Source organism: Mchenga conophoros, linkage group LG23 (genome assembly GCF_057382185.1).
Source record: "Mchenga conophoros isolate Kocher_MC1m ecotype Shallow Benthic linkage group LG23, M_conophoros_male_GT1.1, whole genome shotgun sequence".
NCBI classification, from domain to species: Eukaryota; Metazoa; Chordata; class Actinopteri; order Cichliformes; family Cichlidae; genus Mchenga; species Mchenga conophoros.
In genome coordinates, this window is record NC_140547.1 from 29342887 (window position 1) to 29368890 (window position 26004).

At 42.6% G+C, this 26004-nt stretch overlaps 1 protein-coding gene across 1 annotated transcript in view; it reads right to left on the minus strand.

Annotated features, from left to right (window-relative positions):
* The window catches only part of LOC146547444 (TSC22 domain family protein 1), a 28459-nt gene extending 3107 nt beyond the window's left edge, over positions 1-25352 (minus strand). Inside the window, exons 1-2 of the mRNA XM_085263787.1 lie at positions 22579-25352; positions 420-471 (exon numbers count right to left, since the gene is read on the minus strand). Coding sequence (XP_085119913.1) covers positions 420-471; positions 22579-24617 — 2091 coding nt within the window. The 5' untranslated portion in view covers positions 24618-25352. The remainder of the gene's footprint in view (positions 1-419; positions 472-22578) is intronic.
* Between the last annotated feature and the right edge of the window lie 652 nt (positions 25353-26004).

Consider the following 26004-nt stretch of genomic DNA (forward strand, 5'->3'; position numbering starts at 1 on the left):
GCGTATGTAGATGTATTTGGGGGGGAGGGGGTGGGGGCGGCGTGTGAATCCTTAGCCCGACTCAAACTGAGCTACCAGAGAGCTCGAGGGTCATCGGGACAAATCGCGACAGAGCAGAAAGCTTCCCCGCAAACCCGCAGGTGCCCTAGTGCGCAAAAAACAAAACAAAAAAAAAAACCCCTTCCGACGCATCTGCATCTTAATTTCTAGAAAGCTCTTTCCAGTTTCCAGCGCTCTGTGCTCACTACACTGCATGCAGTGCAAGAAAACGCGAAAATAAAAAGGCAGGAGGGGCACAGTTTACCGCTGTAGGTGCTCGGGTTACATAACACCACAGGGCTGCAAGTACGTGCAGAAAGCATACTGCAGATGGTTTAAAAATAAATACATTTTTTAAAGGGGTACAAAGTGTCACCTACCATTGCTTGCTCGATCTTGTTGTCGATGGCCACCACACTTGCACCCGAGGAGCTGCAAGACAGAGAGAGGAAAACCTGTTTGATGATGATGATGATGCAACATTAGCTGTGACCACTGCGGCTGTTGTTTTTCTCCTTCTCCCCTTAAAGACAGCGCTGAGAGGGATTTTAAGAAGTCTGCAAAGGCACCTTCCCCCCCTTCTAATTTTCTGCTTACAGCCTCAAAGACAGAGTGCTGACATTTACCTATTGTCAACCCTGACTGATGCACTCTCCTTCCCAAGCGCAGAGGACAGAAACGAAATCGAGAAATTCCTCAGTTGACAAACGCCAAGGTCCATCGCCACCGGGTAGCACTGGGAGCTCATGCTATCCCGTCCATTAAAAGCCGCGCAGGCGACGCATCGTGTGTACAAAGTTGGACTCCGGCGGTATAAAAGTAGAAAAAACAGCGCATTATTGAGAGCCGGGTGCTGCCACAGCTCTCCGGGCGACCGGCCGGGAGAGAGCACACAAAGACTGAAAGCGGCGGGCTGCAGCTCCGCTCCCTCTCTCCCTGATGCATGCGGGAAAACAGCTCCAGCAGCCCGCTGATTGGAGGACAAGATAGCTCATTTGCATAACACATGCGGCTGGCTGGCGCCTGATTGGCGGAGAGGAAGCTGCTTATAACAATATATGCGACATATATATATATATATATATATATATTTTTTTTTTTTTAAGCTATCTCAGGGGGTGTCAAACATGAGGCCCGGGGACCCAGAATCGGCCCGACAAAGACTCCAATACGGACTAACGGATGGTTTTGGATAACGTGAAGTAGGACAGGCATATTTGGACTTTTAATGTTTTTTGTTTTGTTGTTTTTTTACAGCTTCTTGCTGATAAAGACCTCCCCCATGGCTATTTATGCTACGAAAGAGTAATTACTTAATATATTAAAAAACATAATGACAGAAAATTACTGCGTTCCCCACCCCCACTATCTACAGTAGAAATGTAGATGGGACATTTTTCTGTCCTTTTAAAACAAAAACCTTGTGTTTTATAATTTAAAAAAAAAAAAAGAGTCCATCAGAACCTTTTCTGTAATTTTACCCATATCTTACAATATAAGCCCAGAGTCACGCTGACTCATGTCTCCTATTTACTCAAGCAGAATTTTTTTTATCATATTAAAAAACTGGGGCGTGATGTTTAAACTGCACTACTTTATCTTACATTGAGATATCTTGGAGATTAAATGTGTAATTGAATGTTTGTACACTGATAGTTCTTTTTTCTTTTTTTTTTTTGTTACTGGTCCGGCTCCCATTGATATCAAACTGGGCTGTAGGTGGCTCACTAAATAAAACAAGAACATCCCTGTTTTACCTGTCACACCTCAAGAGTTATTACAGTTGTGTTTTCTAATTAGCTTTTATTTTTTATTTCACTTTGACTGATTATGACTTCTTATTGTATGGAAGAAATATGTCCCACGTAAGTTTGAGGAAAATCAGTACAAATATTACAATAAAAACAAACTTCTTGAAAGCAGTTGACTCAGTAAAGCAGACGTCCAAATTGTTATTAATCATGTTTGTCAATCATCAGGCAAGTTGCAACATTTTTTTAACCAGACTAACAAATACTAAAACGAGTATTTCCTCCATATTTTGTTTTATTTTCGTTAGTTTTCCAAGTTCACAAAATCATTTTAGTAAATGTAACTTGACCAGTTGTGTCAGCATGACTCTTGGCTTAAACTGAAGGAAATAAATATTTTAAAATGACAGTAAAGTTTCTGTTAGCTTATTGTGCAGACTGTCCTGTGATCATAAAATACATAAAATAATAAAAAACTGAAAAAACCCATGTATTTTTACAATAGATGAAAATTTTAGTGAAAAAAAAAGTGTAGAGAAAAAGCAAAAACTTTTCATCATCTACTTGTTTATTTACTTAGTTGTTATTTATGTACTTTATTTGCTTTCGTGTAGTATGACTGACCATGGGGAAGGTCTTTATCAGTAGTAAAAGCTGCAAAAGTTGTAAAAATACAGTTAAAGATCTAAGATTTATGCCCCTTCTTCACATTTTCCAAAACTGACCAGTGGGACAGATTGGAGTCACTAGTGGGCAGATTCTTGCACCGGAGCCTTATGTTTGCCACCGCTAAAAGAGGGTCACACAACAGGGCAGCTGTTCAGACACAACAAGCCTTTTTTTGCTTTCTCACATCATACACAGGATAAAAATGTAATGCAGGTATGGCAAACCTTCAGAAGCTGTTATGTAAAACAATGTCGCCCCCTATTGGGTGTAAGTCGTGTATTAAAGCCACTCATACATCTGAATGCATTACTGGCACTACCATGGGCTTTGAGCAAATGTTATCAAACTGACCAGGAGTTGACCCTAAAAGCAGGTAAAAGCCAACCTTGGCACTGGCCAGATGTCAAAGATAAATATAAACAAAGCCTGAAAGTCTGCCGAGTGGTTTTCATGTTTCATACCAAACAGTGCAGCAGCTTTTTCTCCTCTCCAGGCCTGTTTGATATGTGGATGCACTCTGCTGTACAGTCACACTGGACCACCCTCTCTTCTTTGTTAGCGAGGAGGCGTTGTTGCAGATTATTTATAAACTCCCTCCTGCTCTTCTTTTGCCAGAACAACGATTCAGCTGGAGGAAAGCTCAGCACTGAATTTCATTAACTGTTAATCATTAAACAGAAACGAATGGGTGTTAACCCAAATTCGGCACTTTGCTGTTTGTTGCTGCCACAGATTTTCTCATTTATTTTTCTTCATAGAAGAATTCTTAAAATTTTGACTTATTTCTTTGTTTTGTTTTAAATTTGTTTAGGGTTTTTTTTTTCCAGTGGTGGAAACAAACTTCAATAGTTTCCTGATTAATTTCGTTCTAATTTCATTTAAACAACTGGATGGTTTGACTTTTTTTAAAAAACATTTTTTATGTAATTATTGGGAAATACAATGTGTAATCACATTAAATATATATTATTCCAGTTTAAATTAATAAAGCAACTCTACCTGAAACATATCAATTACAACTGTGTAATACTACTACTATTACGAGTAAAACAAAACATTAAATGAGGCATAGGAAAACTGCAGAGCTGACATCTTATCTCTCATTAATTAAGGAGTTATTTATTTTTGTCCAGCCCCCAGATTTACTTTTTTAAATTATAAATTAATTAACCATTATTTGCTTTCAGCACTGGTGGAACAAGATTAGTGGGAAAAAATGGCAATGACTCAAATTAACCCTCCATACATCATCATCATCATCTATATATGATCATGGATTTTTTTTCCTTTAAAAAAGAAAAAGAAAAAAAAGAAAAAGAAAAATAGAAATTTCTCAATTTCAAATGTAAATATTTAGTTTCTTTTTTAATATTCCACCTTGGAAAACTAAAATGTTATGCAGTAATAAATTAACAAAACAAAACAAAACAAAAGAAAAACCACCATACTGTGATAATTATATTTCAGATCACTACAAAAGCACAAACCTCTCCAATAGGATCAATATTTTCCTTAAATGGTCAATCAGATTATTTAACAGTGTGATTTTTACGGTATGGAGGAGTGGACATAAAATAAAGGAAGTAAATTTACTGGAAACAAAGCATGAAAAAAAAGAAGCCGTTACTGTCCTGGCATTCGTGTTGTGGTTTTCGGTTTGAATTTCATTGACTGACTGCACGCATGTAAGAGACTGTAATCAGAGCTTGGAACAATCTGCACCTTTTAAGCACTTTAGTTGGGTTATATCAGTCCCTGGCTGGGATATTCATTAAAAAAATAGCCGTGTTTAAACAAGGGAGTGTTGAAGGTTGGAGATCAGACCCCTTTCTGGGGAGGAGGAGGACGACAAGGCCTGTGGCCTGCTAATATCTTTGTGTTTCACTTCCTCTGGCTCCGGCATTGACTGTGGTGGCTCTGATGAAGGAACTTTGATAGGATCTAGTGATTTTAGAGAAGTCGGAAAAATAACATCTCCAGTTACTTCTGCTTTCCCCCCTTTAGCACACTTCACATCCTAAGAAGCATCATCACATGCTGCGGTGATATCTGCTTATAAAAAGAAAACAATGGGGAGGTGAGGGGGCTGCACGCCCACTATAAAAAGTAAGGCAATTTATCTACTAAAAAAGATTGTTATGCAAATATTTTATTGGGGTCTGGTCGTGTTGAGTGGCTCATTAGAGTGACTTTAACACAGTGCTTATCACTGACAGTTTGGACTGGAGGGAAAAATGACAAAGACAAAGCAGCTACAGCCAGTCACGCCCTCGTGCTCTCACAGTCGAGGGGAACGTGCACATGTAGAAGCAAGCCCGCATTGTCACTGAACAAATTGGCAGCTGGAGTTTAAGCGGCCTTTGCTGCAGGTAGAAGTGGGAAACACATTCACACGCTGATGCACGTTTATACTGGAAACTGCACCACAAGATCAACAACAGCACACAGACACATCACCGCACAGCCCCGCTGCCATCCGCCTGGATTTAACCCCACCTAGCCGCTGCAAGTCCTCTGACAATGTGACAAAACCACAGCTATCGTTACCTCTTCAGATGCTTCTCCAGCTCCCAGAAGAGCAGCTTCAGGGCCATTCCGTCCCTGTCCTGCTCTGCTGCTCCTGCCCTGGCCAGCCCCTTGTCTCTCATTGATGCAAACCCACTTCCCCACCAAAGTGTCCCCAAAACAAACACCACTGCCACCAACACTACAACCGCACCCCCTCCTCTGTCCTCCTGACCTATGTCCTTTGGGCCCGACCCCCTCACTCCCTTCAGCTGTGGGAGCTTCACATAGGGGCGTCTGACCAGCAGCAGAGACTAGGAGAGGAGTGTGTGCGCGTACACAACAGGAGTGCACCTTAGTGTGTTACGTCCTCCTGATTTGCCTCCTAACTAGGCCTGAATTACAAGTAGAGGCTGAGATGATTGGGTACGTGGAGCAAAAGCATAGGAGGGTGGGCAGTGATGTCACTGCGTAAGGAGTCACGTCACCTCCTCTTCTGTTGTTATGTAAACTGTCAGCAGAAATCAGGGTGATCCGTCCAATAGGATGAGCCACTTTTGACCACGCACCCCCCATAAGAACTCTCCTGGCTGTCTTTAAATCACTCCCTTTGCTCTACACCTTGTCTCCCTTTCATCTTTTCTGTAACAGCCTGTCTTTGATGATAAGAGAGGTAAGCCCTGAATACACCAGGCACTTCCCCGCACACCGCACCGACTCTTCAACTCATTTCGCGGAGAACGTTCACATTTTTAGCCATGCTGCCACCTCTCATCAGTGGTCGCACACGTGCCCTGAGTGTGGGTCTCAGCTATAGCACGCCTCACGTGTACCTCCACACTAGCAAAATTAAAAAAAAAAAAAAAAAAAGAGATGGGGAAATACTTCAAACAAACACAAGCACATACAAAGTCTACACTAGTGTCTGAACAAAGGCCACAATAACAACAAACTGAGCCCAATTGTTGTTGCCAACATCGTCAATCAGGTCAATCAGCAGCACAGAGAGCAGCTCTGTGAGTTGCTGACTTGAAGAAAAGTAGAGAACAAAGAGGGAAAAGGGCAACTCTGAAGAGTGATGATGGCGAGGAGCCGTGGGCGCCACAAAATGGCGGAAAAAGGGCACACTTGGGGAGTTTGTTGGTGGGATTCAACTCGATGCACACAGTGAAATTATTAACCCCATTAGGTGGAAGTCACATCATCTTTTCTTTCCTTAACTGCCAGTGCCACTAATCCTAGTAACAGCTGGAAGTTGGCTGGTATCGGAAATAATCAGTGCAATTACTTTTGACTTGAAGCACCGATGCAAGACGGCCAGCGTTACTGCTCACGCTGTATATCTGTACATTGTGTGCTCGCACGCATGCTCGCTTGGAACAAAAGGTCTGAGTTAAGCCTTCACTGATGTTCAGGCAGTTTTACTTTCAGCCAATCACTGGTGCCGCAACAGACTTGGCTCAGCCAATTGTGGCAGACCTTGACGTCATGACATCGCATATGGGCTGCTTTCATTCATTATGCATCCAAGTCCCTCTAAAGCTTCTGTGTGTGGCCTGTACAAAAGTCTGACCTGTATGTTACTGTAGATATTGGACCCTGAAGACTACAGCCTATAAGAACTAATGTAGTAACACTGATGTGACCCTGATGTTTCAGGGACTTTAATAGCAAATTAAAATCCTCTTAGTTTTGGCGGTGATACCTTGTTGTGCAACTGCATCAAGCTATGAGACTGACTTAGTTAGGTAACGTCCCAAACGCTGCACAAAACAACAAGCAGGAGTCTGTGCTCAATTTAACGCTTTAGCAGCGCACCTTTGCAACAGCTTCACCCTTCTCTTCATTCAATACAAGCAGAACTCGACCAACACTGTTGTCCACCTTTTTGTACAGCTCCGAGCAGAAGGCAAAACAGTGGTGGGGTACATCGTTTGCCACACCCTGTGGAGCTTACATAAGAGTGGATGCGCTGCCACAATGTGGTAGCAGATGATGCAGGGTTTATGTTGTTCACCTAGTTAAATATATTAGTCTAAATATAATGTTTTGCTTCTTTTGGGGGGGTTAAATTAATTTGAATGCATTTTCTCCCATTTTTATTTTCATTTAGTTCCCACACTGGGTTTGATTATTTCAATTTACATGTAGTTTAAAAAGTATTTAGTTTTAAATAGTTACATTTTTCATGTTACCATCTCACGCCTATGCTCTGTATTGCTTCAGTTACTTAATATATTTCTCTTAGCCCTAGTTTAAATTCATATTTCAGTTAACTAAAATGTTTTGTTTTACACCTTGCTTCAGTTTGATTGTTATCGCACCCAGTTTGTGGCTCCTAGCTTCAGAATTGAGTGTTAGGGCTTTTCTGTTCAACACTGGGAACTGCACAGTCAGGCAGTATCAATTTAATCTGCAGGATAGGGACCATTAAAAATAAAAATCGTGGAGCGTTAAATATTCTGTAAATCTAGAGGAGCAGCACTGTTCTGTGTCTGAAGAGTGTACAGAAATAGGAAGAGAGAAATGGAGATAAATGCCAAAACAAGCGAAGCAGAGGATGTCTTTAGGCTTTAGTAGCTTTATGCTGTAGAAAAGTGAGAAACCAACTGCACCAACAGCAACATAAATGCCCTTTAGTGTATTTTACTTCCGTTTATCTATGTTCTGCCTCATAAAAGCATCCAGCTGAGTGTAACTAGCACTTCCACCTCATTTTTATTATGTGGTTTGAGAGGAAGCAGAGCTGGGCGACCAACACCAGGGCTTTACAGTGTGACCAATTTGGTCTCCTATGCGAAAAAAAAAAAAGAAAAAGAAAAAAAAAAGGGTCTCCGCAACTCTGGAAGTCTCTGCGTTATCAACAACAGACACATTATGCCCATATCACGATCTAAGATAGTCAGGGCCAGGACCTCTCTGATTGGTTGTGGTCCAGATATTCTTGTAGTCCTTCCCGTGTATACGTTTGAAAGAGCAGGCGGATAGAGAGAGGTGAGTAGCTTGAATAACGCGATATCAATTCATTAAATCCTGAATCGACTTTTAAATGTAATTGTATTTTGTCAGAAACCCCGGAATCTGAGGTTAAACCTCAAAACTATTTCAACAACCACCAAGCAACTAAAACAGTAAGTGAGAGCAGATAAACGGATTCCACATAAAGACGTAAACGCAGGGCGCGAACCTGGCGCATCAGAATTGTTGAGATATCGGCTTTCTCACCCGACGGCACGTACACGAACACACAATCGGTGCTGAAAGCCGACAGCTCACAGATTCTCATGCATCAGCTCCGCGCCCTGCGTTTACATCTTTTTTTGTGCTATATTCTTTGCTGCAGGTTTTGTCTCTCTCCAACCAAAATTGACTGAACCAGCAGCAAAAGAAGATCAAAACCAAGCTTCACATTTAGCTTCACATAAACATCGTCATGAATTTCCTCTAACTTGTGCTGTTTTGCTTCCACCACGATAAAAAAAAAAAAAAAAAAAAAAAAAAAAATCACACTTGCTGCACAGCTCTTTCTCTCAATGTTCTTCAAGAACAGTTTTCTATCTCAAATCTCTGTTTTCTGCAATATTCATTCGCTTATTACGCACGAGTCATGTACAGTGCTGTCGGCTGCTGTTTTTTTTTTTTTGGGGGGGGGGGGTGTCTCTCAAAAATGACCAGAGAGAGCAGCAGCATTCAGAAAAGCTCAAATTGAATTATTCACACACTTTGGTATTCAGCTTATCCCTCAAGTAAGATTCCTCTGCTTCCATTTTTTCCCCTTACATCCCTCTCTTTATCTCTCCCGTCCTCCAAGCTGCACATCACCCACCTCCTTCCGCATCACTTCTTCTCGAGCATTTGGTAGGCGTGAGCTTGTGTGTGTCTCCCTGGGCATGTGCATCATGTTTGTGTGTGCGTCTGAGGTCATGTATGCAGACTGGCAGAATCCAGTTTGGGAGGCTTTAACTCTGTCCTTTACTCAGCAACAGATGACATCTCAGATAATTTTTCCAAATGTGGAAAAAACAAAGGTGTGTTTGAACTGAATTTGGAATGACAACTGAGTCATTTTAGTATTTTGAAGGGTGGAACACCTGACTGGGCAGAGGTAGCGATGAAAGCCACCATTCTACCCGTCTGCAGCAGAGGATAATCTGCCTTGATCTATGCCCAAACACAGACAAAACTCCAATAAGTCTCATGGCATCAGACCTTCAGGGCTGAAGCTCAGTGAAGCGAAAGAGAATAGCTCACTGCCGTGCACGCAATGCCTTACATAACCAGCCTCAGTGCCATATGGTCCAGGAAAGGGAGGGAAGACAGCGAGATGTAGACTGAGCGACTAGTTCGTGATGGTGCAGATGTGCCCTCTTCTCCTCATGGGAAAAAAAATAAAAAAAAGAGATATCATTATCTGCCATCTGACAGATAATGATCTGCCATAAAGCTGGGAGGAGTAAGTGCAACAATAAATAATTGCCAAAAAAGGAGACAATCAGAAACAGCCAAGGGAGGAGACTGTAAGACCGAATGTGATACACATAACTGTAATCTACATATTTTACCTCCTTGAATGAGGTTATGTGGGTAGCTCGTTTTTTTGTGTTTGTGGGCAATAGGTGCCCTCGGTCACACAAGCCTACCTACCAGTCAGAAAACCCCTGACAGTCACTAGGGCGAAAAAGGTGTATTCTTTAACTGGTTGGAAATGTTTGCTAATTAAAATCAGCTGCCAAGAGGGTGCCACACCAAAAGCCTCCCTGTGATTACTAGTTGTAACTTAAAGTTGTAACTAACATGCTTCAAATGGCATGACTAATTTTAATGATAAAAGTTTGTTACCAGTTTGTGTCGCACTCTTCAACATAAAGTTACATAAAGTTTCATTAATGTAGCGCCAACTCACAATACAAGGTGCTTTATAGCGTAAAAATTCGACAATAATACAGAAAACACCAACAATCAAATGGCTGACTATGAGCAAGCACTTGGCAACAGTGGAAAGGAAAAACTCCCTTTTAACAGGAAAAAACCTCCAGCAGGACCAGGCTCAGGGAGAGGCGGCCATCTGCTGTGATCGGTTAGAGGTGAAGGGAGGAAGACGGGACAACAGACACACACTGGAAGAGAGCCAGAGATTACTAATAACTAATGATTAAGACTTCGCAAGCAGTTAGCAAGGAGTTCCAGACAAGTCCGTGTCTTCAATGCAAACTAGGAGATGGCAAGATTTTTGACCATTGACCAGCAGTTGCCAGGGGATCATTGACTTGTTGATAGGCCTCTATGACTATCCATTCATAATACTGGAGGTGGGACTACGCGCAAACTTAGAAGTGATCTTATAAACATGTCAATCCAGATTCTATACCACTGGACACAGTGAAGAAGAAGAAAAAGACATTCTGCAATAAATCTTACCCGCATCAAACAAATAGAAATAAGGAAAATATGGGAGACGTCACTTTAATGTTTTAAAAATTTCTCAAATTACGTTGAATGACAAGACTCGATGAGGGAATTTAGACATCACTTTTGTAATCATGTGGTCGACAGAATGTCTGTAAATTTAGTTACACTCAAAATAAGGTGATAATGTGTAGTTCCCAACAAACGGAGCTCAAATTGAACAATTAAATAATCGATTGTCAATCAACAGTTTACCCCTAAAGCTTGTGAAGGTAGGAGGTCTATAACAACGCCTGTAATTCTAGGAGGTGTTGCAATACTTTTTTGTTAAACACCTTGAATTTCAAGCGCACTGTGGTGGTTGAGTATACAAGAAATACCTGAAATGCCAGTGTTTAAATATTTATGAGCCCGACTATATTTCTGTAGTACTAAAAAGCTTTTCCAAGCTTTTCCAAGTACCCAGAATGATGCTTCCCCTGCACACTTTACTCACTATAATCCATGGGTTAAATGATTATACATCCAAATATTAGACAACCTTGGACACAATTACAATATAGAGGAAGTTATGTTGCCAAGCCTCGGTCATATGGGTAAGTGTTTTGTTTTAAGTTCGAGCACTCGGTGGAAACACAGCGAGCTTGCTTGTCACTACAGTAACAGTAAAGATCTTCTCACCAGCAGTTGAGAAACTTTGCTTGCAGCTCTCCGTGGTCAGCAGGCATCACGTAGTGAATTTAATGTGTTTGAACAATGAGAACCGCAGAGGCTTCACACACAATTACGATTTTACCGCTTCACTTTCAGGGGGAAATGTTTTTCTTGGATGGGTGCTACAATTCTCATGTTCTTGTCATGTGAGAATGAAAGGTGTTCAAAAACAGACCAGAGAAACTGGAAAGGAGAAGCTCAGGAGAGCAGGTGTAGGGTAATGACTGCACAGAGTCCCCCTGAAGAAACACAGCCATATCAAACTACAGCACACGGGTTCCCCACGAAGTTTATTTTGGGACAGAAACTCCTCAGCACTGAAACTGAAACCACAATGCAAACATCGCCAATATCATATTCCACATTACTATCACCAAAACACCCATGTAGAGCTGCTAATGCTGCCTTAAAGCATGCTAGTCTGCAATCAATGAACTAGAAATGCATAACAATAACTAAGTTTATTTTGTGTTAATGATCCAATCAAGATCAAGTGATCAGACTGTGATTAAAATCACCCCCCAATCAAACAAAAAAACCTAGGTGTATAAGCTCAGGTCTTATAGCTTAAAGCATAAAAAAAATACGCCTAATTTCTATACTTTGTTACTATTACTTTTTCACTATAACACAGAATCTATTTGCCTGTTTGGTTGTTCAAATACAAAAACAAACTAACAAAAACTACAGCTTAGCTCTCTGAAGGATGCTAATATTATGATGCCATCACATTACCTGGCAACCAGCTATCAAAAGGCTGAAAAAGGCCCGATTTTAGCCTCGATGCTGCTACAACACCTTATCAAAGCATCCCATTTTTTCAATTTCGCAATGACAATGAGCTCTCATGTATAACCACAAAGGTTACACACCAACCTGGCAACAGGCTAAAATGATCCACTTTTAGCATATAAACCAAATCCAACACCATGTCTTTAGTCTCTCCAGGTGATTTAGTGTGTCAGTTTACCAACACCACAAACAGGCCAAACAATAAGGCAGCATGGCCATGTGCTAGTATCCAATAATCTAGAATCATGTCTGTGGTTATTCTCATTTATTTAGTGTTGATGAGTTAAAAAAAATAAAACATAAAAACAATAATTAATTATAGATAAATTGTAATCAAACATGTGCCACAGAGGTTTTCTTGCTTGGGCCTCTTGTCTCAGACATTTTTATACATTAGCTTTACAAACACTAGATTTATACACCCATTAATATACTGTTTGCTATATGATAAAGTGGCTTTCAAAAAAAAATTTTTAAAAGCCAATATGACCAACTCGCAAAATAATAACTAAGGACAGTCAGAAATCCCATGTATATCTAGAGGGATATATTTGAGGCTTTGTAAAAATGTACTGATTAGTTACACTCCTTACAGAGTTTACTTTGTGAAGCTGTAAGGATCAGCCTTTCAAATAATTTAGAAAGCCAGGCATTATGAGCATACTACGCCATGATTTTAAAAGTTCCACATTCTGAAATGTTTTGTTTCAGATGGTTTTCACTACTCAGAGACTTTGTCATCTCATGCACACCAGTCCCACGCACCTGCTGTTCAAACGTTCTGTTTGTGAAGGGCAGCCAGTCAGAAGAAGGATGGAATAAAGGGAAAGGGATTAAGTAAATAAGGATTTTTTCCCCCCCATAACGGGTATCTTTAAAAGAAAATTCCAAGAAGATGCATTAGGCTATAGAAGATGAATTCAGAAATGTGCCATGTGCTTTGGGTTGTCAGAAGAATAGTTATTTTGGACGGTTTAGTAGAGAATTTTTTTCCCTGGAGATCAGCCTTAATTAAACTTAAAGAATGTAGTTTGAGCATGTGGAAACTTTTAAGTAGATCCTCTTTACATTTGCAAAAACAAAACTTTCAGTAGTACAAGCAGTCTCCCACTTCCTAGCTACGCTGAGGATATGAAATTACTATATGCTCAGTTACCTACCATAAATGCATGGATTCATGTTCAATATCATCACATTTCTTACTTCTTAGGTCAGTGTGAGAAAAGCCAGAGAATTAAAAAGAAAAAAAAAAAATAACACCACAGTTATTGTGACACAGCCAGTTAAAATCATAAATGCACCTCCCTGCTTATCTTTTCCGTTCAGTACAAAAGCCTGGAGGAAAACAGCAGCTCACTCATTCCAATAAACTCCCTCTCCTGTAAACAGCGACAACTTCACACATACATGCACCATAAACCATGCCAGCAGCTCAAGCCATAAACACGCTTCTACATGCATGGACCCACATTATGATCTCAATGGTGTGGGACTTTCTTTAGGAGCAGCTCTGCATGAAGGCACAAGGCGGAGAAACGTGACACTCGTTTGCCCTAAAACCCCAACACATGATGATGCCATAGCCCTGACACTACACACTGCCCTGTCACACCTGGAGAAGAGAGACACGTATGTGAGGATGCTGTTTGTAGATTACAGCTCAGCATTCAATACCATCGTTCCCTCGAAGCTGGACAGGAAACTGCAGGATCTAGGACTGAGCAGCTCCCTCTGCAGCTGGATCCTTAGCTTCCTGTCTGACAGACGCCAGGTGGTCAGACTGGGCAGCATCACCTCATCCCCCATCACACTGAACACTGGTGCTCCACAGGGGTGTGTACTGAGCCCTCTCCTGTACTCACTCTACACCTACGACTGCACAGCCACTAACAGCTCCAACATCATTGTGAAGTTTGCGGACGACACTACAGTGGTGGGTCTTATCACCAACGGTGATGAGACGGCTTACAGGGAGGTGGTCAGCGCCCTGACCCACTGGTGTCAAGACAACCATCTCACCCTCAACGTCGCAAAGACAAAGGAGTTGATAGTGGACTTCCGGAGGTGCAGAGAAGTACACACCCCCATCACCATCAACGGCGCTGCTGTGGAGAGAGTGAGCAGCTTCCGGTTCCTTGGCGTACACCTGGCTGAGGATCTTACGTGGTCAGTACACACAAACAAAACAGTGAAGAAGGCGCAGCAGCGCCTCTTCTTTCTCAGGAGACTGAAAAGATTCGGCATGAGCCCCCGCATCCTCAGGACCTTCTATCACTGTGCCATTGAGAGCATCCTCACTGGATGCATCACCACCTGGTATGGCAACAGCACCGCCTACAACTGCAAAGCTCTCCAGCGAGTAGTGCGGTGCTCTGAACGGATAATTGGAGGTGAGCTTCCCTCCCTCCAAGACATCTACAGGAAGCGCTGCCTGAGGAAAGCGGGGAGGATCATCAAGGACTCCAGTCACCCCAGCCATAAACTGTTCAGACTGCTTCCATCAGGAAGGAGGTTCTGCAGCATCCGGTCCCGTACCAGCAGACTGAGAGACAGCTTTTTCCATCAGGCCATCAGACTGCTGAACACGTCATAGACACCTCAGCTTCACTACTGGAACTTCAACATTATGCACTCCACACTGTATATAAATGCCACTTGTTTTGCACATATTCAACTCTGTATATTTTATATATTTTATTATTATTATTATTATTATTTTATTTTTTTACTATTTAATTTGTAAAAATGTGTATATACACACACACACACACACACACACACACACACACGTAGGAAAATATTTAGTATACACATCCAGAAATGCATACACTATTATATATTGTACATATATTTATTAGTTTCAGGTTGGCCATTCTTGTATTTTGCTCGTTTGTGTTGTTGTGTTTGCACATCTCTGTTGCTTGTGGGGCTCGCACACAAGAATTTCACTCGCATGTGCTGTGCCAGTGTGCCTGCACATGTGATGTGACAATAAAAAGTGATTTGATTTGATTTGATTTGACATGCTGCCCAAAACAGAACCCGTCAGAGCCAGCGGACACTCTGATCTTGATCTCAGGACACGCAGGCACACGCACACACACACACACACACGCACGCACAAAGATGCACTTTCAGAGATGATAGCACAGTCTCAAATAGGGCTGCCACGATTTGTCGACTAGTCACGATTACGTCGACTATCAAAATCGTCGACGACTGATTTAATAGTCGACGCGTCGTTTGAAGCTTTGTAAGATCACAAAAGACGCAGGAATAAGTGGCAGGATTTAAGAGTGTAATAACGGACTGAAACAGAAGATGGCAGCATTGCATGTACAAGGATGTCAGCTACCGTTAAACCCTGAAGAAGAAGAAGCAGCTGTGTCCCAGAATTCATAGCGCGGCCCAGCGCAGTTTCCAACAATGGCGGCAGTTAGTTAGTTTTAATGTTACTCTTATTATTCTTTCTGGGTCACAAAATAAACGTTTAACATATTTTCAGGTGAGAATGTAGCTGTGTAAACCTCAAATATCTGCTCAGTTTATCAAGACACCACATATTTTCAAAAGCGCTCCGACGTTTTCGGAGACATCTGTTACCCACTAGCTCGTTAGCGAGCCGGGGGCTAGGTCACTAGCGCCGTGAGAACACCGGACTCCCCGCAAATCGTTTTCAAACCCACCGCCGTCTTTCGCTACTCAGGTTAAATATATATGAGTCACTTAGATAACTTAAAAATGTTGTTGTTTGGTTTTTTTTTTTTAGTATTTTATTTGTTCCTGAGTAAATCAGTTTGTCTGAGATTAAAGTTATAGTTTTTACACAGCTGAATAAACGTCAAGCAGACAGCTGATTATCAGAAGTGTGAGATGCTCCAGAATATACTCCAGTGTCCTGTTATATTTTAGATAGCAAGGAGTTTATTAAACTTCACCGAAACAATCTGCAAATTTCATTAAAATTTAATAAACTATCATCTTGTCTTTATTTTTAGTTAGCACAGACCATAAACACTTAAAGCTGTAAGCTAATGATAGTTATATAAGAGCAGATGCTGCTGGTGCAATAAGCTGTAGTTTTACGTCCAATGGATGATGATCTGATTAGTCGACTAATCGCAAAAATAATCGGTGACTAGTCGACTATCAAAATAATCGTTTGTGGCAGCCCTAGTCTCAAACATGACAGAAAATCAAATGCGCATGTAGAAAGCAGACATTTGCGTGCAGGTTACACTGCATATAAATCCCCAATGACCTTGAAATTAATGTGCAGAATTTAGGTTTGTCACCACACAGAAAAATTACACTGTGCCATGACAACTTCATCTACTGCCTTTCAAATGCAACTATATACAAAATGTTTCTACACTGAGGCAAAGGGGATGCATATTTATGCGACAAGTTGATGCAAATATGCTTATAGGAGCAAATCCATCTCAGAAATAACCTCCAGTGCAATTCAAACCCTTCCCTGGGATAAATCATAACAACCCCTGCATGCAGCAACCGTCCAAACAGTTATTACATGCCGATTTCTGACAGCAAGCACAGAGAAGATCCTAAACTGCTCATTTTGTTTGTACACTGCATGCAGGAGGGATGTGTCCGCTTAGCTGTAAGGCATATTTTAGGTCAGTGACTCTACAAGCATATTACGGTTACATAAACAACCACGTTTCAATGCTGTGATCATTTATGAGCCCACACTGCCACCTCGTGGTTCAGCAGCAGCACAACAGAGCAGACCAACAGTTGAGTCAACGTCTCTACTGAAGCGTAACGTGATGTTAAAACTAATTACCGGAGAAACAACAGCCCTCAGGTGTGACTTATCGCTCATGACAGATAGGAGATGCCGCCCAGTAAACCTGAAGCAGAGCTAAACCATCCACGACAACTCAAAGGGAAACCTGCTGAGCTCTTGCGGCAGTTCACAGTTCAAATAATACACCTGTAATGAGCGTGCTTGGAGAGGCGCCTGCAGGAAAGGGTTTAAGCTGGCCAACTCAAGACAAATTCTGCTGCAGGATTTCACAAAACTTCACAGACATATTTGTATAGAGCAGGGGTGTCAAACTCTAATACACAGTGGGCCAAAATTCAAAACTGGAACAAAGTCGCGGGCTAACATTAATATTTATTGAAAAAAATAATAATAATAATCTTCCTCCAGATTTAAGAATGAATCTCTTCTTATGGACTCAAACAAGTTTTGCTGAAAAACTGAATATGGAACAAGGAAAGCTTAATACTAAACAATATATATATTAGCTGTATAACACCAGTAGGCCAGCTCTAATAATAATTTGATATGGCTTCACGGGCCAAATGTAATTAGAGTTTGACACCTATGGTAAAGAGGGAACAACTTGTGCTTGTGAACTCATTGAGTTTGACCTCATGAAAGTCTTTGTGTTCCCTCAAAGAAATGACCCCAAATACCATTGAAAACATTTGATTCCACTTGCAAAACAAAGCCATCTTTTGCCAGAAAACATCTGTGATTTCATAGGTTTGTCTTGATCAAAGCAAACATTCCACGTGGGAAAAACTGAAGCTTGGTTTATCAAGAAAAAAAGTGGTTCCCATGTGGAAACCAATATTACATAATTATATTAGTTCACATCAAACAGTTCTGACTGATGGTAAGGAGAACAATAAAACGTGTGTGTGTGTGTGTGTGTGTGTGTGTGGGGGGGGGGGGGGGGGGGGGGGTGTATTATTGCCTTATGAGTTTTACTGGGGTGGCTATCATTCAGATTTTATTGATTTACTCAATGACACTTATCAATACTATTATCAGTGCTGCTATCCATATGTGGGTGTAAAATAATGACATAAAAGTAGTTAATGCTAGCTTTGACAGACCTTGTTACCAATGAAACTTTACATCTTTCTATCTCAACCTTCAATATTATGCACCTCTGCTGCCAGCATCTGGCATCTCTCTCTCCTGTTGAAAACAGCTGTGAGCAATTCATTTTCATAAGGTGTATTATCTGAAATGATCAGGAAAGCTTCAAGCAGGCCATCCTGCGAGGAGCTTGCTGGTGTTAACCTGCTTAACCGAAACCACCTCTTCACACGCATTGTCTTTAATTAAACTGCATTATGCTATGAAATTAGCTGCTGCTTTCTAACGGTCAATACTTTGGTATTGGCAAAACTTCTACCATAACCAATGAAATACCTTTTTCAATGAAATCCAAATGCTTGCAATCAAACTACAAAACAATGTCGCTAATATAAAGCTGCGAATGTGCAAGTTTTATAGGCAGTAAATCACTTGATTGAGAATTAATTCATAAAGAAATATCTCCATAATATTTGCTGCAAGCAAACTGAAAGCTCAGGTAACTTTGACATTCAGTCAGCTGAAAGCCTAAAATAAGTACTTGACAGACATTTACATATCAGCATTGTATATAAAGGAAGTATTTCTGCATTCATGTTGTGCAAATGATATAAATTTACACAGGCAAGCATGCAAATGCCGAATCAAAACTACCATCCTTTGGTACCCATCCATAAGCTAACAATTAACTACCAGTGCAGATAACTCACCACCTAAAATAAAGAGATATAACACTATCAGCAGAAACTATAGTGAAAGCTACTATTTTGTGGCTTCAATGAATTTTAGCAAATGCTACCATATTGCTATACAAAGCTGAAGAGGCACCTGGAAGCCAAACATCCTTTCTAAGAAAAACCTGGTCAATCTCATAAAAAGCTGGATCAGAATGCTTGTTGAAGTTGAGGAGAAGCGTCTGATGAGGTGATGGAGGAAAGTTATGTACTGGTGGGGCTTACTGCAAAACCTTCATCTGATGGGAACGTAAAAGGAACTGAGCACATTTCAGATCTTTTTTTTGGGTGACATGCCCTCCTCAGAAAATGAGGACCGCCCCACACCTTAAAAATTTTAATCAGTAGTGGGGTAATTTTGAAGAACTGTGATGGGCATTAACTTTTTTCCCCATGTGATAGACAAGACAATAACTGAATAAAAACTACCCTTCAGCGTTCTCGTAGACAAATCTAAGGTATCAATTACAAAATCTGATCAGAAGTCTGCTCCATGTCTCTCCGTGTGCAGTAAGGTTAAATGTGTACTTTGTATCTCCCCCTGAGAAACTTTCCAAAATCAAAACACAATTACACAGCCCTGAATTCCCATCACATTTTTCACCTGGTTGTTTGCCTGCCCCACAGTTTGAGAACCACCGGCATTGAGACAGTTTGCCACAGGTGTGTCTGTCGGTTTGCCTTAACCACAAAAAAAAAAAGAAGAAATAAATGGAAAAGTCACTCACCTTGAGCACACTGCTCCAACAGGTACAACTGGCATGAAACCATAAATGCTACTGAACACCCTAAAGGCTCTACGTGGAAAAAAACAAGACCTCAAAAGGTTTCATTTAGGAACTAGTATTACTGAAAGCTTTAAATCCAACACCCAGATGCAAAAATAGAATAAAACATTCCTGGACACCTGAGAGTCTGATGCTGTCAGGCATGAGTTTCTATTTTACTCTTTAATTTGTTGTCTCAGCTTGTTTGTAGTAGTCATGGTGCAAAAATGTGTGCTGCACTATGACTGTTTTAAAGCTTAATACCATTGCCATTAACAGAACAGTATGAGGTTTTTTGGTAACATTTGCTTTTCCCAGGTAATTTTTTTTTTTAAAGCATCATATTACTTGCTTTGGACTTGTTGGACCTTCTCCTGGTAACTGTGGGAGTGCTCAGCTGGATTTCCCTGAAATAAAAGGGCACCCAGAGCAACTTCTCTTTGATGCCAGCTACAGTCAAGTTTAATCTTAGCCATCGGGGACTTCCTCTGCTTTGTCAAAGCTTAGCTATGAATGACAAGTCAGTTAAAAGCAGGTGTGCCAATATTAGCAAACATGAATCATGAGGCCGAGCCAGTATAACTACAAATACAGCTTGACAGGTGGCTTATTATCTCTATGACCTGAAGAGGTTTTAAGAAGCCGAACATCTCAAATTCATATGGCCCTTTTCTGCTAAAATATCTAAAAGGGAGTCATTTAAACAGGAAGGAAGAGCTACACTCTGATGCTCATGAATCAGATCAGATAAAGACTCTTAAAAATGATCAATAATAATAGTGGAATTAATCCAACAATGAACAAATGTTTTAACTGCTGCCAAGGATGTGGACTTCATTGAAAAGGGTTGTAAAACACAGAAGAAAGCTTCAAGATGAGACACAATGCTGCTAATCTAAAGCTGAAAAAAGAAGCTGTGTAAAAAGTTTACAGGCCATAAATCACTAGAGCACACCTCTAGCTTTTACAGCTGAGGATGAAGTCATATGGGTAAATATCCATGCAAAATGTGCTGCAAGCAAACCGAAAGCTCAGGTAACTTTGACATTCAGTCAGCTGAAAGTCTAAAAGAGCACATGACAGATATTTACATACGGCATCATACATAAAGGAAGTAAAAGGAATAAATTTGCACAGGAGACCATGTACACTCTGAGTTGAAACTACCTGCAGAGGTTGAAAAGGAGGCTACTCCTAAAGTCACTTTCTCTGCAGATTCGCACTTCTACACAGTGTTGTTGACAGAAATGGAGAAACGTGTGTGCAGGACACAGACGGCAAGTGCACGGTCACCTAGAAGTGTGTTTGTGTGAGGTCATGAGTGTTTTCCTTCTACTCTGATATCCCAAAGTCCAATTACAGCAAGCTGATATTCTGCCCTAGGGAGGAGGACCCTGGTCTTGCTGTGATATTACTAATTAACATCACAGGGGCAGATATAAAAAAAAAAAAAAAAACGAGAGCAGGATCCTTTGCAGACACACCCTTGCATCTTTGTTTCAGAACTTGGCAGTGTCCGTGTCCGCAGCTGTGCTAGATCAAGCGTTTTCGACCTCCTGACAGCTGCAACGTGACGGCTTTTAAAGACTCAATCTGGACTCTGACACACAGAAGCAACAATATTGAGTGTGAACAGGGCTGATTGGGCTCAACAGGAAACCGATCACCCAGGATAATGAGTTAGTGTCGATTCAGAGGTGGAAGTGGAAAGAGACCTCTGAAACTCTTTGGAAATTATTTTTCCTCAGCGATAGCCACTGACATGTTTCCAATAAGCCAACAGCCACAGACAACAATTTCCACCCTATTTTTCATGAAAAGCTACACCTACAACTGGATGTGTACAAATGTTAGTCATCATTAAGGTCACAACCTGTAGAGAAGAAAGGAGCATCTTAGGATTGGAAAGACAAAAGCCCTGGTGTCTAAGAGAAGAGAGATCACCTCAGATGCTTTCACAAAGAAAGGAAACAGGAAGAAAAGAGACTGTGACAGAGGGGGTGGAACGAAAGCTGTGACAGTAACGGAAACACACAGCCTGATCGCACCATGACAGGACAATGACTATAAACAAAGATGATACACACACACAGCAAGACAGTCTGCTGCTGCAGGACAGTGGCTGATTCATGGCAAGAAAAGAAGCTGACTGACAGACAGAAACGCACTTGCACACGGCCTTGATGGGGTGCCACGAACTGCTGACAAAAGCCTCCACAAGCGAACACTGTCCTGCTCTGTCTGTGGCTCAGCGTTACTGAGATTACGTCAACATTAAGCCAGCAATCATTTGTTTCTCTGTTTCTTAAACTCGAACGCCAAGAAGACAACTGAAATCATGACGTGATAACTGAATTCAGCTTTAAATATTCTCTCTTTTGCTGCTAACAATTTGGAAGCAAAAAAAAAAAAAAAGTCTATTTGTTGCCAACAGTTGGTTACAAAAACACCACAACATCCACAGAATATGTTGTCCTTTTCTCCTAGTGGTCTTCAGTGGAGCCTGGTGGCAGTCCATCAAATGCCCTCTACACTCTGGGGAGGGGGGGTTAACGGTACTCACAACATGGATCTCCTGCTTAACCAGCTCACAGGGCAGCACTATGGTAACAGGAGAATGCTTCCATGACACTATTCTGTTTCTCTCTGTCGCCACAGTTTTTAGATTTATGCAACACAACTTTACGCAAATGGGTCAAGTCCCCCCCGAAGCAACTAAATTTAAACAAAGCTTGCTTTTTTTTTTTTTTTTAGAAACTACTAACTCTAGAAAATGAGCATTTGGTATGTGTGCATATAAATAAACTGCTGCACAGTTCTCCATATCATGGCACATATCAACAGAGCTGGTGTCTAACAAAAGATTAAATCTAAGGGGAGAGTGAAGGGAAAGGAAACTCAGACTAAAAAACTGGACAAGTGTCCAGTAGATGGATAGAAATGGGGGGTGGGGGGATGAACAGGCTACAGCATCTGCTGAGTCACAAGCACCTCAGTGAGTCAGCAGCTCCGCAGCCACTGATGTTTTACAGCAGCAGTGTCCAGTCGGCTTTTTTTTTCTGATGTCTGGTGTGTTGATAGCTGTCAGGGGGACCACCTCAAGGGACACAGGATCAAGCACATGTGACACTGAACTTCTAGTTCTGATTTAAACAACAAGACCAGAGTGTGTACCACTGATGTGGGGGGGAAAAAGAAATTACAGGAATGGGAAAGACTTATTTTGTTTGTACCTCAGCTTTGCCTACAATGTACCAAGAATAGCTTTTTGTTTAATTAAAGACCTTCACAGTTTACATTAGAATCAAACAGTTTAGGTAGCACAAGCCATTCATCCTCACCTGTCCTCCTCTCCTTCACCATGATGAGTTCTCAGGCCTGCAGCCACCATGAAGGCACTGGCCTCAGCGGACATCCCCATGTGGGCCAGAGTTCTAGCAGCACTGCCAGCTTCTGCGACGCCGTCTCCACCTGCTGCAGCCCCCAGCCTGGGCAGCCCGAGCAGACCTTGGTGCTGGAGCAGAAGCTTCTGGGCGTCCTCCAGCTGGGACGCTGTTATGGCAGGAACATGGGTGAAGGTTGTGCCTGGCGTGAGGATGGGCTGAAGATCAGCTTGCAGCGCAGTCAGAGGCATGTAGGGGGTCCCGTGGGTGGGTGCTATGGTGATGGTGCCAGCAGAATGGGGTTGGGTTTGTGGCTGTGGACGAATCTGGGGTTGAGGTGGAGCTGGGAGGGTCTGGGGCTGTCCTGCGGCAATGGTTGCTGTAGCAGATGGGGCAACCTGACCATGATGGGGCAGCTGCTGGGTAATGCTTACGGGCTGCTGCACCGTGACCCCTGACAGTGGCGTCACAGAGACTATAGCCGTGGCATGCGGCAGTGGAGGTTGGACTTGTGTCTGGAAAGGTGCGGTGGGCTGAATAAAGTCTGGTTGTCTGACCCCCGTTTGGAGCTGAGGTGCAGGATACCCTCCCTGTGGCTGAGGCTGTAGAGGATCCACAGAATAGGGCTGCTGGGGTTTTACTAGTGGAGGCTGGCTTACACCAGTCTGTGGTGTCACCTGTGGTGATGCAGGAGGGATACTGACAGGAACCGCTGGCTTCCCTACAACAACCTCCTGAGGTGAAACATAGGTTACAGGTGTGGTTTGTGCCAGTCCCAGCAGTGGACTCTGCATGGCTTGTGGACTAGTGAAGTCCTGGCTTGGTGGCTGATAGGGCTGCACGGTGTGAGGGAGCTGTACGGCAGCTACACCTGGACTGATCCCAGCATTACCTGCTTCAGGGTCTGCAACCACCTCTGCACCTTTTGCTGCCTCCGCCATAGGAGGATGAGGAACCTCCTTTTCGTAATACTCTGTGCAAGTCCATCTCCCTTTGCGGAACGGCTCCGAGTTTGTGTCTAGTTTGACCACCCTGAAGCGAGAGCCGGTGGCTGTCTGAGTTTGGGTGTGGTGAGTCTGAGTGCTGGGAGGAGGAGCAGTAGCAGCAGATGGACCAGTTCCTCCACCAACAGGAGCCACCTGCCCACCCATGTTAGTGTTATCAAAACCTGGAGCAGCAGCAACAGCCGACACAGTAGAAATGTTCACACTGCCTTGTACAAGTGGATCAGTGGCTGCCCCACCAACAACAGAGGCTGCAGGCTGGCTTGCCCCCCCTGCAGTTTTAGTGTTATCAAACACTGCTGGTGGCCTCTGAGGCTGGTTAAGACCAACTTTGGAAGCTATAGATGGGCTGGAGCTTGCCAAAGGAGCAATGGGAAGTGTTGGCAGTGATGCTTCACCTCCTCCTAAGCTGTCAGAGTGATGATGGTGGGCCTGGCTGTGCTGCTGAGGGTAGTACTGATGATGCACAGTCCCGTTTACCATAGAGGGGTGATGCTGAGACCCCTGTGGGATAGAATGAGGCTGGAGAGGCTCATTGGGTGACACCAGTCCAGGCGTGTCGACTCCATGGAGGCTGTTCAAAGTCTCATCAGAGGAGCTCCTCTCCGGCACACCCGTATCCGTGGCCTTTGACACGGACACATCTAGCATGTCAGAGGAGGACAGGTCCTCAGTGTGGGACTCATCCATGTCGTCGTAGCTCTCAGTATCATCTGCCAAGCTGTTGTTGCCGCTAACGTTTATCTGAGCAGAAGTGACACTTGTGATCTGGAAGCCGCTTTTCTTCTTCACCTGAGCTCCAGCCACTTGGGACTGAGGCTGATGGTGGAGTCCAGGAGAGGAGGATCCAACCTGGGTTGGATTGTCGTCCACTGCGCTGACACCGGCAGCGGAGGAGGCTGGGGGCGCCCCGCTGCTGCCTCTCCTGTAGTGGTAAGCGGTTTTCCGGCTCCCGGTCCCGGACAGGTCTCCGGGGAAGTCTTGGTGGTGCATTTTTATGCTGAAAGAGTTTCTCGAGGCCAAAAAGCTGCGCTGCCTACTAGCTAGCGCAAATAGCGAGCCATAAGTGAAAAAGTCACGTGATTAACGTGCCCTGAAAAACAAACAAACACACACACACACACACACACAAGCCAAACGCTCCCAGCTGCAGTCAGGCTAAAACCCAAGCTTGCAGGCGGTGTTCCTCTTCCTAACTCTGCAGGAGCTAAGCTGCATGACAATAAAAACAACACTATAATCGATTACAAAATAAATCAACAGAATGCGAAATACAGGTAGCCGCTGGCTAGCTAAAGCTGCGCTGGGTCGATTAGATACGCTCCTCTGGAACTTCGTGTATCCTTTCACCCTCCCGATTACGACTGTATTTTTGAGGATATTGCTGCCACTTTAAGCACGGAGAAATAAGGCAAACCGTGAGCAAATTCAGCTGCACTCAACCGCTCCTCAACGCGAATCTGCAAGCCTCTTAGCTGGCCGGTGCGTGTCGCAGGAAATCAGCCGTCGCATCCATTCCTTCTCCCGGACGTCGAGTCTCGTTTTACACCTCAGAGACCAAAAAATGAGTCAGAGACACCTTCTGCTCTTAATGAACGACGGTGTTAAATAATATCCGTCTTTGTAGTGGTAAAAAGTACTCGTTAAGTCCATCTCAGGTTGTCGTATCACGTCCGTGTTTGCTGTCTCATTGCCGGTGTGCAGCGGCAGCAGCTAACGGGCTGTCAGTCTCAGAGGAGGGAGGAGGAACGCAAACATAACCACTGCGCATGCGTATCCGGGTCCATTTCTTCACACTAGTGCAACGTTCATGTTCGATTGTTGGAACGGATTTCCCCAAACACTAGAACACTGTCGCGTAATAGAACGGGTTTTGAGCTTAATAATGAATTTAATTTTTTGATGACCCAACTTCTGGACCATGGGTGTAACAGATTTGGCTTCAGGAATTTCAAAAACAGTAAAAACATCATATGCGACATAGATAGAATATGTTTCACAAATTGACCTGATTGCACATGAAAGGCAGCATCAGCCTAAGTGTTGTGTTTGTTTTTTTCTAGGAAGCCACTGTTTTGAAAGAACTACTAAACTGTTAAAATAAACAGCACTGATTGATGTCTTTAAGCCTGTTTCAAGCATGGGTCTTACCCCTGTTTTTATTTCCTTATTGTGAGTTATTACTTCAAACAATCACATCTATACATATGCAAGAAATTTATGTATTCTTTTTTATGGGCAGGGTTTCAACCCTTTTATTGCTGACAACAGGCCATAACTATAATGCTGACACAAACTAACCACCTCATCAGATAGGATCGCCTTGTTCTGCCTGTTGGGACCTATTCAACCAACAAGGATCCCCTTTTTCAGATATTGT